This window comes from Dipodomys ordii, unplaced genomic scaffold (genome assembly GCF_000151885.1).
Source record: "Dipodomys ordii isolate 6190 unplaced genomic scaffold, Dord_2.0 Scaffold226, whole genome shotgun sequence".
Lineage (NCBI taxonomy): Eukaryota > Metazoa > Chordata > Mammalia > Rodentia > Heteromyidae > Dipodomys > Dipodomys ordii.
In genome coordinates this window covers 876,542-892,084 of record NW_012267442.1, presented here as the reverse complement: position 1 = coordinate 892,084, position 15,543 = coordinate 876,542, and the positions used below count along the sequence as shown (strand labels likewise).

The following is a 15,543-nucleotide window of genomic DNA, read 5'->3' as shown; positions in this document are numbered from 1 at the left end:
GAAATATAAAAAGATGCAGAAATCAACAGGACAATCCAATAGGAAAAACATTAACTTCACCTCTGTAGTAGAAGCAGAGCTCTGTCCACCCAAATCTACCCATAAAACCTTAAAAGGTTACAGACCACAGAAAAAGACCTAAGGGAGAGTTTTTAATGCTGCAGTCCAATGCTTTATGAAACTAAACAGCAAGCTAAATGGCGTTTTTTTTTTGTCCATTAACAGAACACAAGAACCCACGTAGGAAAAGGCTGAGTGTGCTCCCTGAGGGTGTGTGGAATCATCCTGCTAGCAGGTAGGTGGGGCCCACTCACTTCTCTGAATTCTATCACAAGATGGTTAATTTGACCCCTGTATCTGGCTAGAATTTAACCACTTACTTAAGATAGTTACAGATGTGATATTCAATATGAATAAGTCAAATTCATTAATGATAGTGATAATATTTTTTAGTTTTAGGAATAAATTTTATCATCTTAATGTAAAGTAGAAAAAATACTGCTCTTATATAATTAACAGAATTCCTTGAATAAAAATGAACAAGCAAAACTAAATAATAATATTCATATTGTTTCAGGTTTATTTTCATAATTGTCTTCCACAGAAGCAACCATCTGCATTTTCGAAACATTTAATACTCTACTCATTAGGAAGCTGAAAAAATAAAGCAGATTCCATACACGAATTCCATACTCTGTATACTCACAAATAAATATATTAAAATGTTATTTGTAGACTGACTTCACTTGCTATATAACAGATCACTGAATACTAAATTCTGAGCATATTCATGCAGATTAGCACTTTGGTACACAAGGGCTTTAAGAGTTCTGGAAAACAATTCTTGTTGTAAACACAAGTTTTTCACTTCTGACTAGAATCAAGATGAAAGATTATCAAGTGGAAAAATAGAATGTAGAAGCATGAAAAACAAAGTCTTTAATAGAAACCACACAGAGTAACTCTGACATAGAAGATCTACTCAAGTCCTGCCCACTCTGAAAGGGGGAGGGATTGGGTTGCAGTTATCTAAAGCCCGCTGTATTGTTTAAAATTCAAGCTGTATTCTGCACAAGATGAACTTTATCACTTGTTCTTTATGTTTCCACTATGTAAAAAAGAGGAAAACATAAGATTCCCAAGGGTGTAATGAATAACATGGTCTATAAACTCAGTTTAAAATATTTTTGAGGGGGCTGGGAAGGTGGCTCAGTGGTAGAGTGCTTGCCTTGCATGCCTGAAGCCCTGGGTTTGATTCCTCAGCACCACATAAGCAATAAGAAAAAAAGCCAGAGGTGGCACTGTGGCTGAAGTGATAGAGTGCTAGTCCTGAGCTGAAGAGCTGAGGGACAGTGCCCAGGCCGAGTTCAGATCCCACGACCGGACACCCTCCCCAAAAAAAACAAATCTTTTGAGTACTAGCAAATTTGTTTAAACAGATGACTAACTAGTACAGAAGGTTCTGGCTGATGAATTTTTTTATGCATTAATTTCTTTCAATAAAAATGCCTAAATACAGCTTTATTCAGATTATTCATAATATTAATATAGTCAATGAAAATGAGCTGGCTACTTTCACATTATGCAAGTAACCTATGGAAACACAAAATTTGTTAATATTTTTCTATCAGACCCTCAATAAATCAGTAACAGTAAGCTCTTCAAGCACACCTGGCAGAGGATGCTTTTCTGTGTAAGCTTGCCCACAGAGCTGGGACCACCAGTACTATGAGGCTCATTTTAGTGTTTTCAGAAATACTGTGATATGTTCAGTGAAACTAAGCGTACCACATTCCAATAAGATGACTGTAAAGAGACAGGCAGGGTACAAGTAACAGGGCGGGCTTGGCCTGCATGGCACAGAGGAATGCTGCTTCCAGACTCTTCCTATTAGCTTATGAAATGGGCCTAACAAAGACAAGGGGAAAGGAATGCTTCCAACTAAACTGTGAGGAAATAACAATGAAGTATAAAAACACTGGCAACTCAGTATTTTAAATACATGCCTTTCACCAGCAATGCTTTCACAGCCCATTTTTTGGTATAAGACAGTATTTCCCATGTTACATTATAGTAGGTCTAGTTGCAACTTTAAATGAGTCAGAAATTATCTGGAGGAAGAAATATGGATATACTCAGTGGATGAGAATAGTTTTTTTGGAATTCATATGAAAGGTCTGATTATCAATAACCATTACTCCAAGAAGATTTGAAGAAACTCACTATATATAAGATGAAAAAAATACCCATGCTTCCGAGAGGACTGAAGACATTTAAGTATTATTTTTAAATGCAACTTCAAAATTTTGTAGTCACATATACCAGCCTAAATGCATGTTTCATTGGGCTAAATACTGAAGAGTTCAAAACAGCTACTATTTCAATCTTATCTCTGAGAAAGACTTAGTCATTTAAATGGATGATATCATTGAGGTAAATTTCCTTTTCAAAACAACTTTTAAAAATCATAATTATTTTTAACAATAAAAGCAGCACTGTTAAAAAATGCAAAGAAAGTGGCCTAACAATAAATTAGAAAAACCATAAGGACTATGCCCTTTTTGTTTAGAATATTGTCTAGAATTAGGCTTGTAAATTTAAAATCACCTGAATTATAATGTGAACACATTTTTGGCTAATTCTTGCTCTTACACTGCGAACAAAAAAAATGCTTCACAGGCAGTAGGCTGATTAGGAAAAATGTTAACTAAAAATTATCCATCTTTACCAATATCACATCCTCTGTGAAGTAGATAAGCATACACAAGTCCCAGGTCCATGAAAATGGTGTGTCAGGATTTTTCCCTTCTCCTAGGCACTCAAAGCACTAGCATAGTCCTCCAGAATATTCGTCTTCCTCCTCCTCAACAGCTGCACTGGTGACACCATCAGGCTTGGCCTGGGGTGTTGCTGGTGACTTCTTTTTGATTCCCCCTCCTGGAACCACCAAGCTCAAGCCCAGCTTAGCATACTGTAAGTGACAAAACACATTCTAGTCACATGATATCCCCCAACAATTAACATAAAAGGACAGTGTCTTAGCTACCAGTGACATGAAAAACATGCTGAGCAATGTGCTAAGGTCCAACAGTCTCATGGCCATGATATGACAGGTGCACATTGTGGAAATATCAATGTGTGGCTCACTTGGGAACTTGAGATAATGTGAGTATACCAAGTTAATACTTTAGTATCTATAAAATAAAGTACTGTTAAGTGAGGATGTAATCTAATGGCATGCCTTTAAAATATATAAAAATTTACAAAATCATATGTAAAGCTGAGAGGGATAGTGATATCTGTAACCACAGTATCCGGAAGGATAAGGCAGGAAGATCACAGTCTGAGGCCAGTCTAAGCTAAACTAAGATACCGGTCTCAAAAACAAAGAATGATTTCTCCAGTACGTACGTATGTACGTACACACACACACACACACACACACACACACGAAAGAGAGGGGGGGGAAGGGGGAGGGGGGGGGAAAAAGGAGGAGGGAGGGGAGGGGAAAGGAGAAGGAGAGAAGAAAAAAAGGAGAAAAGACTAGTTTTTCTACCTGTGTCACTATAAGAAAGTTGAGTATTATACCCTGCAACTGGAATCTTAAGTTAATACACAATCAAATACACTGAAAGAGGAAAGTGAGAAGGAATGCTGCAGAGCCATGCCCACTCCTGTGTGTGGTGCTCTGCAGGCTGTTTCTTCCTTGGGGACTGAAAGTTTCTTCACAACAGTGCAGAAGACAGAGCTCGTTACTTGACTTTTACAAGTGCATTACACTGCTAGCTACCTCAGAGGGCTCCCACAGGCTTTCTGAAAAAGCCACTAAATGTTGGGTCTCTTCCAGATGGGGGCCTAAAAACAACTGACCAAAAAACATACAGAGGTCAACTGGGAAGAGGAAGTTGGGAATGGAGCTAAATTGTTTAAAAATATGCACATGGTTAAACACAGTTAAATAGTAAGTAAATGTCGATAATATGGCTGCCATTCAAATCACCCAAATGGAGTTGATATGTCCCTTTATGAGTACAGCTTGAGGTAAAGGTAAAATTAGAGGCAGAAGCCTCCCTCAGGAAAAAAAAAATTACCTCTTCCCTTCAAGAAGAAAGCTAGCCAAAATGGCCCACTCACGTCATTGTCCATGTATTTGAAGAGGGGTGAGTTGCAGACCTCTGACACTTGATCCTGGTCTTGCTGATCATACCCTTCGAGGAGCTGTTCCAGTGCAGTACAGTCTTCACTGCCATTGAACCCTGGTATGCTAAAGTAAAACACAACCACACTTGACCTTCCCTTAGAAGACTGCTTCTCTACCACCAGCAGAGGTGACAAAGTCATGGACATCAGACTGTTACAAAGGGTGGAAGGGCCATTGGCATGCAGTGGACAGAGGCCAGGGGTGTTGCAATGTACAAAACAAGCCCCTCTTCCAAACAATTATCCATCTTGCAATGGTAGTTTACGCCTAGCCCTAGGAGATTTACAAAGAAGCTTCAGAGCCAGAAACATCTGTCTTAGAAGCAATTCTGACAAATGCCCCCAGTGCAATTTGGACCTCCAAGTCAAGGTCTTACCTGTAGCTCTCTCTGACACACCTTTCTGCAGCCACATAATCATTTCTGTGCAAATGAACTAAGACTTGAGCGATTGTTTTCTAAAACAAAAAATTAAGATTCCAATTTATTCTTATTTCATAAAGCCAACTCCCTGTCAGTCTTTAAAACACTGAAACTTAACCTTCAGAATATTGGTTTGTATTCTGAAAGATCTGTAATTTCTGATAACGTCTACAGGACACAAATGTGTCTCAAATGCTAACACAAACTACACAAATGGCACAAACTACATTTGCACATTTGGGTAGGATAATGCCCAATTCAGGAGCAGTCCCAGGCAAGCCTGTTAACTCTCCCAGCCCTAACCCTTCCCGGGTGGTATTGGCTTGCGGACCATATTTTTGACAAATCCCCAGAACACAATCCCTGAATTTTTCAAAACTTTATACTTAGTCTTGAAAAAGAGAATCAAAAGGGGCTGGGGTGGGCTCGTAAGTGTAAAATTATACTTAGGAATTCTTGAAAAAATATTTAAGGAGAAAGAACAAATGAAAACTTTAGGGAACATCAGCAATAATAATACATATATGTCAACAATGCCAAAAGTTATGGGATCAAGAAAATGACAAATTTTATTAGCAAAGCAATTCCAAATTATTATTTTTTTGATACCAGGTCTCTAGCCCAAGCTGACTTTGAACTAATGATTCTCCTGTCTCCATCTCTGATGATAGGTGTGCACCACCATGCCCAGCCCATAAAGTTGTCAGGTTCCAAACCTATGTCTTAATTAACAAATGCAACACCTTACCCTTTTTTGCCAGCTGTGGCTCATTTGGCATATTATCTGTCTCTGCTTTTCTGTCAATCCTCATATGGGACCAAACCATACTAGTACTTCCCATGAACACACTAGAAACAACCCCAGTCTGTAAGTGACACAGGACTCTAGCTTTGGCTGGAAGCTCCCCTCTACAGGCTCCTCTGAATAAACCCTTGCTGGTATCAAGCTGTCTCTTCATCTTTTTTCTGCAGAGTTTTTAATCTAAAAGAAGTATTCAAAAAGAATTTTTTTGTTTTTTTTGGTGCTGATCCTGGGGCACTGTCCCTGAAGTTTTTTTTGCTTAAGGCTGGTACTCTACTACTTGAGTCACAGCTCCATTTCTGCCTTTTTTGTGGTTAATTGGAGGTAAGACTTTCTGGCTAGGCCGGCTTTGAACTGAGACCCTGAGAACTAAGCCTTTTAAGTAGAAAGGATTACAGTGTGAACCACCAAGGCCGGGCTAAATCTTCATTTCTATTTTTTTAACTGCTCTGTCTTCGAGTTTACTATCTTTTGTTATCTCCATTATAAAACGATACCATTATAATTACATTCATCTAGTCATTTATTTCAGATACTATATTTAGTCCTAAAAATAACTTTTTCCATTTAAAAAAAAACAAAGAGGACTTGATTGACATCAGTTGTCTTTTCTCCTGAACCTAGGCCAGTTCCGGGTTTAGGTGTTGAGTAATTATGCACTGTGTCCCTGATGTCTGTGGATATTACACTATGGTGATGTTGCTGTAATTCTCTGGGTATCAAATGCTTTTAACAGCCAGTCAATCATCTCAGTTATGTCAAACTGTGAACCATGCCTTGTTTTTGGTCCTGTAAGGCTCAGTGGTTTATACTTTATTTCCCTTCTCTCAACACTGTACAGGAGTCTGCTATGGGTCTGCCAGACCTATGTATAGCCAAGATCTGTGGGGGGCCACATACATCCTTAGGTGACTCCCTCTTCCTATTTTCTCCTTATTGGGATTTTCTCTTTGCTCTTGATGGCTCCTCTTCCCAGTTCCTCTGGCCAGAAACTGGGGTTCCTCTATTTTTGATGGGCCTGAGGCATCATGACAGTTGTAGCTTGACTTTGGAGCAAGCTGATGGAGAAAAACAACTTGGCCTTCTCTGTTTGTATCAATGATGGGATTTCTTTTGCATTTTTATTGCTTGGGCCTCTGCTGCCTAGCACTGTGAATGCTCTCAGGGCAATGCTGTAAGAGGAAGTGGGAAACTCATTTTTCCATCTGCTTATTTCCCTCCACAGTTTATCTGCCTTTCTTTGTTTCTCAGGAGTTGTAGATAGCTGCTTTCTAGTTTCTAGTTTTAGTTGCAATCCACAAGAAACAGGTTATAATGGCTTTCTCATTCACAGGCAGAAATAGTGTCATTTCACAGAAAAACAAATACCCACAGTATCCTTGCATTATTTATATATTCTCATGTGAAGAGTTATCTAATATAAAGCCAAAAGTGGGCATTTTCTTTTTTTTTTTGTCAGTCCCCGTGGGGCTTGAACTCTGGCCTTGGGTGCTATCCCTCAGCTCTTCAGCTCAAGGCGAGCACTCTACCACTTGAGCCACAGTGCCACTTCCGATTTTCTAGTGGTTTATTGGAGATAAGAGTTTCACGGACTTTCCTTGCCAGGGCTGGCTTTGAATCGTGATCCTCAGATCTCAGCCTCCTGAGTAGCTAGGATTACAGGCGTGAGCCACTAGCGCCCGGCAAAAGTGGGCATTTTCAACAAATACCTTGTAACAAGTTGGATAATTTTCAATTTCTTTATAAATATTCTTTTCCTTCTGAATGGAGACAGCAGCTTCATCAAATCTGAAAACAAAACCAAACAAAGAAATGTAAGACAAGGCAGGCAGTGATCCCTTCATAGTGTATGTTATCTTTGTAGTGCATTTGACAGACTCTGGAGAAACAGACAGGTAGGTAGGTATTCTTAACTACCCTATAACCATGTCCCCATCAACTCTGCTCATCTGGCTTTCTGGACTGTCTCCTAAATGTCAATCTCCTGCCAGGCTCATGCCTACAATCCTACCTACTCAGGAGGCTGAGATCTAAGGACTGCAGTTCAAAGCCAGCCCAGGCAGAAAGTCTGTGTGACTCGTATCTCCAATTAACCAGAAAACCAGAAGTGGTGCTGTGGCTCAAGTGGAAGAGTGCTCACCTTGAGCTGAAGAGCTCAGAAAGCTGAAGTCCCACAACGCCCCCCGCTCCCCACACACACACAAAAAAAGTCCATCAGGCTTCAAGTTGACTTATGAACAAAGGAATGTAAGTGCTGAGTGTTGGTGTAAATGACAAGTAATGAGTTTCTAACAAATTCAATAAACCCCTCAGTGAAATGCATCAGGAACTATCCTCCATTTCATCACTCAGACTTCTTCCCTTCCCATGGAAAAGGCTTCAGGCACCCCAAGGCTACTCTCTGCCTCTTTTATGTCTGCTGCCTTCCCAGGCCCCAGTGCTGCCTCAGCAGGCCCCAGTCAACCAAGCCAGCCCACCTGAACCTTTGATCTTCAACACTCATCTCTTCTAACCACTCTCACCTATTCTCCACTTGATGGTGGGCTCGAGAAAGAGAAAGCAAAGGGATGGCTAGACATTTTCCCCGAAGAATGTACCTTTACAGGCAAAGGTATCTAATCCTAAGATTCTGGGGTAATGTGTAATGCCACTAGGAGGCTGAGATTTAAGGATTACTGTTTTCTGAAGCCAGCCTAAACAGGAAAGTCCACGAGAATCTTATCTCCAATTAATGACCAAAAAGCTGGAGGTGGAGCTGTGGTTCAAGTAGTAGAGTGCTAGCCTTGACCAAAAACCTCAGGGACAGCACCTAGGCCCTGAATTCAAGCCACAGGACTAGCAAAACAGCAACAAAAAAACTAACCAAATAACAGATCTCTTTCATGCTGCTGAATCATACTTAGCCAATAAAAGTGAGATGCTGCTGAACACCATTCACGCCTGTAATCCTAGCTACTCAGGAGGCTGAGATCTGAGGATCGCCATTCAAAGTCAGCTCAGACAGGAAAGCCTTTGAAACTCTTATCTCCACCAGAAAACTGGAAGTGGCACAGTGACACAAAGTGGTAATGCCCTAGACTCAAGCAAAAGAGCTCAGGGACAAAAAAAAAAAAAAAAGCTCAGGGACAGAACCCAGACCCAAAGTTCAAACCATGACCAACAACAACAAAATAAGTGAGATGCATGATAAATTCTGGCATTATAGAGAAGAAAAACGGTGCATCTTTAAATATTTAATTCAGTGTGCCTCCTCACTAGATGTCAATTTTTCTACAGGATGCAAGGGTATCCTTCTATGCCTATAGCTTATATTTAAAGATGAACAGCTATAGGGCTGGGAAGGTGACTCAGTGGTAGAGCGCATGCCTTGCATGCATAAGGCCCTGGGTTTGATTCCTCAGCACCACATAAGCAAAAAGAAAAAAAAAAGCCAGAAGTGGCGCTGTGGCTCAAGTGGTAGAGCGCTAGCCTTGAGCTGAAGAACTGAGGGACAGCGCCCAGGCCCAGAGTTCAGGCTCCACGACCGGACCCAAAAAAAAAAAAAAAAAGATGAACAGCTACACCTAAAAGTATTTACCAGTCCAAAATGTAGACTTATAATACACTTAGAAGCCAGGTGTCAGTGTAATCCTAGGTACTGAGGAGGCTGAGATCTGAGGAGTATGGTTCAATCAGCCTGGGTAGGAAAGTCTGAGACTCTAGCCACCAAAAAGCTGAACGTAAAAATGTTGCTCAAGTGGTAGAGCACCAGCCAAGAGCAAGAAAGCTAAAGGACAGTACTTAGGGCTTTGAATTCAAGCCCCAATAATGGCGTGTGTGTGTGTGTGTGTGTGTGTGTGTGTGTGTGTGTGTGTGTGTGTGTGTGTGACACGAGGCATATACATACAGTTTGAAAGCGCACACCTGCGTCCACGTACAAGTAGTCTTGAGGCTTTGCCCAGTAGTTCAACTGCCTGCCGGAGGCGTTCCTCATTCTGAAGGAATCAAGAAGGAATGGTGGCTGCATTAATCTGGAAAACTTACCTTTCAGCAATAAATTTATAAAGTGATGGAAGTTTGGCACCTATGAGGTGCCAAAGTTTGCTAGTCTATTTACGACTTAATCTCTAACAGAGAAGACAAGCCTTAAAAGCAGTCACTGGCTAGGTACTAGTTGCTCTTATCTATAATTGTAACTACTTTGGAGGTTAAGAATAGGAGGATCACAATTGCAGAAAAAGTTTGAAAGACTCCTTTTTCATTAGAGCGCTAGACACAGTGGTATACCCATTATCCTAGGTATGATGAAAATATACAGACAGAGCCCGGGTATAGGTCTGGGAAGGGAGTAAGACTGTCTCTCAAAAGCAACTAGCAGAAAATAGGGCTGGAGATATGGCTTGGTCCTGCTCAGCAAGCAAAAGTCCTGAGTTCAAATCTCAAATCCCAGTACTGTTAAAGAAGGAAAAAAAAAGCAGCTATCTCATTTTTGTTTACATATATGCTATTAATCTTAACATTTTAAGTGAAGAGAAAAAGTTCAAACTTACTTCAAAGACATTAGCTGTCTGTTGATACAACTGTACAGCCTTTTCTGGATCGATATTTTCTACAAGCCTGAATTAGATGAGAGAATTTGACTTGTATGAGAAGCAGAAAAATCTTTTGCAGAGGACTTTATAAAAGCAAAATCAAGACAACATCTCTGCAGAACCAATGCTTCCAACTGTAAGCAGGTGTGCACACTCACTTTCCAGCTCGCTCCAATGCCATGGCTGCTGTATCGGGAGTACCGTTCTCCAAGTACATCATGCTGGCTTTCTCAATCAGCTGAACAGCCTCGGGAAGTTTCTGCATCTCCTTTAGGCAAAACACAGCATAGGGCAGAAAATTTACCCAGTTAATGTACCCAGTTAAACAAGCAGAGTTAATGATTGGAAATTCAATTATTCTACCCCTAATTCATGAGCAAATGACTTGAAAACATTATACAACAAATGTACTTAAAATGGTTCAAATGGTGATGTTCCAACTGAAGCTACATGTAACCAATCAGAAATGTATCGTTAATATCTATATCTAGCTAACGGTTACTGCAGACTTTCAATGAAGCTATATAAGTTAGAGAAGTCAAATAACTTTCTTCTTGCTATTTTGTATTTACATTTTTTTAAACATAAACACCAAGTACCTTCTATCTAGAGGTCTACACCAAACCTGTAGCCTAAGCCAGGTGCTGGTAGCTCATGCCTGTAATCCTAGCTACTCAGGAGGCTGAGTTCTGAGGATCAGGGTTCAAAGCCACCCCAGGCAGGAAACTCCATGAGACTCTTATCTACAATAAACCACTAGAAAACCAGGAATGGCACTGCGGCTCAAGTGGTAAGCGCTCACCTTGAGCTGTAGAGTTCAGGGACAGTGCCTAGGCCCAGAGTTCAAGCCCCATGACCAAAAAGAAAAAAAAAAGAAAGCTAGCCTTATTTTTCTTCTACTTTACATAAACTGTTCTGTCTGGAGCTCAAGACTCCTACAACATTATTCTAAGGTATAACTATCTAATAAGCATGCCAGAAAGCAATTCATTTCATCTGTTTCCTAGCCATTGTCTTTCCCTAAAGTACTACCTTTCTTAACTTCAAAGACATTTGAACAAAAGAAATGATGCTTAATAATAACTTCTAAGGAAATTCTTATACAGCTACTAGGGATAAACTGAGGCTACAAGAATTATGATGTGCTAGATTGCTATATTCAGATAGGATATGCTAATAGAAGGCACAAGGTACATTTGAGAACTTCCCACTTCTCAGGGGAAACAGGAAGGAGAACACAACCCTGGCCTCTTGGCTAACAAGAAATTGTAGTTTCTAAGGGACTGTTATTGGGTGTTGCATCAGCCAACAACTTAGCTGCATGATCTTTGGGGAAGGTGCATTTCAATGGCAGAGCAGTTGGAAGCACTCTTATTTACGTATTTCTCTATTGAAAACATCTAGACAATTAACATTTCTCAATAAACATGCTTATGACTACTTGTTATCACTCTATTTCTTTATGCCAGATGTGCAGAACCAAAATTTCTGTGTCAGAGGCTAAGAAAATACTTAAACTAAACTTGTTAATTACAGTACTAATATTCCTTAATCTTTCCAGCTTTCTAAATATTCTACCAGAAGCATGTATTCATGGAAAAAAAATTGGCAAGTTAATATTCTAAAAGTCATACAAAACAAAGTTTATTGAGTTTTAAAAAAGCTTTAAGAACTAAAAATAATTCAAAATAACTTTTTATAAAGGTAGAAAACATAAAAATGGAAAATATTTCAACTTAATTACCGTCAGACATACTTTGAGAAATACACAGTACTACTATGTGCTATCTTACCATAAGATGGGTGTTAATTTCTAATGCGCATTTTTTTTCTAATGTGTTTTTAAGAACTGTGGCCCATTGGTGGTCAACGTTCTCATTTGAAAACAATCAGGTAAAGCAGCAATAACTAAGGCAAAATGGTATTTATTTAAGCAGAATAAGTATTTTCTTTCTAAAGCCCATGAAAATTTCTAAACATTTTTGTCCATTTTTACAAGTCCTTAAAGTCTCAAATATAGGGAAACCTCCTTTGTAGCATTTTTTGTTTCGTCATTAATATCTGTCCTATTACAAAGCTTTCAACCCTGTTTTTCCAAGTTCCAGCCAATATTTCTGCTTACATTTCACTTTGAACACTTATAATTCCTTCCTTTAGACACACAAAATGTGAACTTTGATGTTACCCTGGACAGGAATTCTTAATTTACCATCTATGTCTTTACACAGGAAGTAAACTTTTCCATCTCAACATAAATTCTACCTCAACACCTTGTTAATTCGTTTTACTTACAGTACTGACAAAATATTACTAACCTTCAACATCATGCCAGCTTGCTCATAAGCCCTAAAAAGAGAATATAATTTCTCTGATGAGATCTTCATGAAATTAGGGAAGGAGAGATTTCCTGGTGAAGGCCCTGCCAGTGGGGAAAGTGAATGCTGGCTTGGGCACAGTCTGATACTTTAGGATTCTGTCACAAGGCTTTGATTATGGGGTAATCATACCTTAGAAATATCAAACATTTGAGTTGAAGAGATTTTATTTTGCAGATGCAAAATGAAGGCTCAGACGGTTAAATTCTAAGTCTAACCTGACAAACCTAAGCCTAAATTCTAAAACAAATACTCTTGGTAGAAGCAACTTTCACAAGTACTTGTTAACTACAAGGACAGGGAAAGAGAGATTCTAACTCAAGTGTGTGTTTCATAGGCTATTGAATACAAAAGTCCTGAAACGTTATGCTAAATCTAATTCCAATATCTTATAATATGAAATTACTTAGTTTTAAAAATTCAGTTGAAAACTTAAGCAAATGGAAGTAACTATTTTATTTAAATATATAATAATTCACTACTTACAAATGTATGGGAAAAATTTACTAGCTGATTAAAAAATAACAATTTGTAAAAACATGGATAATATTACTTACTTGGCAGCATGGAAAAGACTGAATGGATGTAATGATGTCAAAATTAAGGAAAAAGAGGAAATCAGTGGCTTCTAGAGATCTACTTTTACAAGACAGTTAACTACATCACTAGTTGTCAGTTTCAAAAGATGACTCCAAACCAGTACAGAAATTATTCTGTTTCTGCAGATCTCTCATCATTATCTCACAAAAAAACTGCATAGATCTTTAGTTATTCCTATGAGACATTAATCTGAAGAGTCTGCCTAAAATGCGTAATTGTTACATTTTAAAATACCCATTGTGTTTCAAATATTTCAGAAAGACTGTACTGTTTAAAATTTTACATTCCAACTTATGCATTTTCAATACCTGTGTCTCGTTTTATTCTTTAGCAGATGTCTAAAGATATCCCTCCTTCCTCTCCAGCAAATGACCAGAAAATAAACTCTCAAACACAGCTCTAAGAGCTGATGTAGACATATGAGCACAATATAAATGCTCCCTCAGTTTAAAAATAAACAATTTTTCTAATCATATTCTAATTTAAACCATTTTATTCCAAATGTAGTAAAACAGGAAAAAGTTGCTGTTAAAATCACCTAATTGTTTAATTCCTTTTTAAAGGGTGAAAAAGATACGCCCTATTGTTTTCATGGGCAACAGCTTCCCGGAGGCAGGCATCTTTTGCTTGCTCAAATTGTTTGGCATTTTTAAAAGCAACAGCTGAAACAGAAAAAAAAATAGACTTTCTATTTCCATCATTAAAAATGTTGAAATGAATCATCCTCAAAATCGGCATACTATACAAACTATTACAAAGTATACTAATTTCAAGTAGAAAGTTTCCTAAAACTATAAAATACAATTCTCTCTCCTTAGAAGAATGTCCTCATAATCTCTATCAATACTTTAAAAGAATATTTTCAAAAGTTTTTAAAATTGTCACTAGTATCAACATATTAGTGCTACATCCACCGAAAAACAAAGGAGGGGGTTTGATAAGAAATGTATTAATTACCTTACTCATGTAACTGTAACCCCTCTGTACAGCATCTTTACAATAATAATAAAAAAAAATCCTGCTAACAGCAACACTCTCAGATATGCCCAAACACAAGATTCTCTATGGCAAATGGCAGCTCCTCGGTTTCCAGGATTCATATTTAATGATTAAATCCTTATAGCTGATTAAATACTGAGAAACCAAATGTCTAACATGCATCTTAAATACAAACACAAATACACACTCACAAACACTGCTTCCATACTGTTACCTGTATTGCTAGAAGAGCTAAAATACTGTCAGCTGTTTTAAAGGGGTTCTCATCAGAACAAAACAAAGAGGAATGGCCCTAATTAGTGCCCTCGGTTAGTTTCAATGTCCCTGATTTCTCTTTTCTAAAACAAGTTTGACTGAAAGTACTTGCCCAAGATGATCACTATTCTAAGTTTACAATCTTAGTCAGGACCATCACTACAACAGCTGAAAATATTCTTGAGGGACTTGAAATTGTAGTAGTTTACATCCCAAATGCTAACAGATCTGCCTGCTGGTAGCTATCATATCTTTCCAAAATGAAAATGCTAAGTTTTTAATAAATTCCCTTTACTAGCTCATATATAGACAGAGACAGATGTTAAATATACGTACTGCTTTACACTTCATGAACACTTCGCAAGGTAGCTCAAAGTTAAGCTCATATAAAACCATAGTAGGCCAAAATACAATTTATAGATCTGCTTGCTTACAATGAAGCGAAGTTAAAAAAAAACAACCAAAAACTTAAAAACTCCTTATTCAATAATGAGTGTAGAAGAAGAATATGGCAAGACTTGAACACAGTACTATAGACAAATGCAAAGCACTGTAACAATGCAAAAACCTGGAACTGTCTACCATTACCACTACTCATCTCTGTGAAAAGAGGAACCAGAATCTCTGGCTCAGTCAAAACATCTGAATAGAATAAGGTAGGGGGAAAAATGCAAGACTCTGCACGGTTGTTCTGCCTTAAAAACAACAAAACTATTACAGTCCTACAAGCAGCACTGAGATATTACTCTTAAGATTATTTTGAAGTACTCTAGTAACATCACTTCAGCCACAAATACCTGCTTTTCCATATTCAGATGCAGCACTATCATAGTCTGGTTTCCATTTCAAAAATCCAGTCTTCAAGCTAAAATGCAAGAAAAGCACATTTCAACTTCAGTTTTAAGTTAGAACCCTGCTTGTAGTGACCATCTAGGTCATTAAGATATTTTTAGAAAAAGAAAAGCCATCAGGTGCAAATACCCACCCTGCCTTCCTCCATCTAGACTCTTTCTGAATAAACACATCCTCATTCCCTCTCATTGTAAAGCATAATGTTCCCCCTTTTGAAATGACTCTGTAACATCCAAACAGAGCACAGATTGTCAATACATGGTCCTCAGACCAGCAGCATCAGTATTACCTGGAAACTTCTCAAAATGTAAATTGCTGACCCCACCCCAGGCCTACATAACCAGCAATGTTAGGGGTTGGGGACAGTGATCCATGCTTTGATAAACTGAAAGGTACACTCATGCCCAAGAACCTGGAAGTAGCGTCCTCAGTAGCTCAGAGGCTATGGTATGGAGTTCAGAGAAGCT

General features: G+C 38.5%; 1 protein-coding gene across 1 annotated transcript; it reads right to left on the bottom strand.

The window, feature by feature from the left end:
* Positions 1–1,391: 1,391 nt before the first annotated feature.
* On the bottom strand, positions 1,392–15,103 carry Napg (N-ethylmaleimide-sensitive factor attachment protein, gamma). The gene is made up of 9 exons (XM_013035848.1): positions 15,022–15,103; positions 12,311–12,341; positions 10,154–10,263; positions 9,954–10,020; positions 9,328–9,398; positions 7,134–7,212; positions 4,578–4,657; positions 4,135–4,264; positions 1,392–2,971 (listed from the first exon to the last, which is right to left on the bottom strand). The coding sequence occupies exons 2-9, from the start codon at positions 12,320–12,322 to the stop codon at positions 2,828–2,830; spliced, it is 693 nt and encodes a 230-aa protein (XP_012891302.1). The 5' UTR covers positions 12,323–12,341; positions 15,022–15,103; the 3' UTR covers positions 1,392–2,827.
* Between the last annotated feature and the right edge of the window lie 440 nt (positions 15,104–15,543).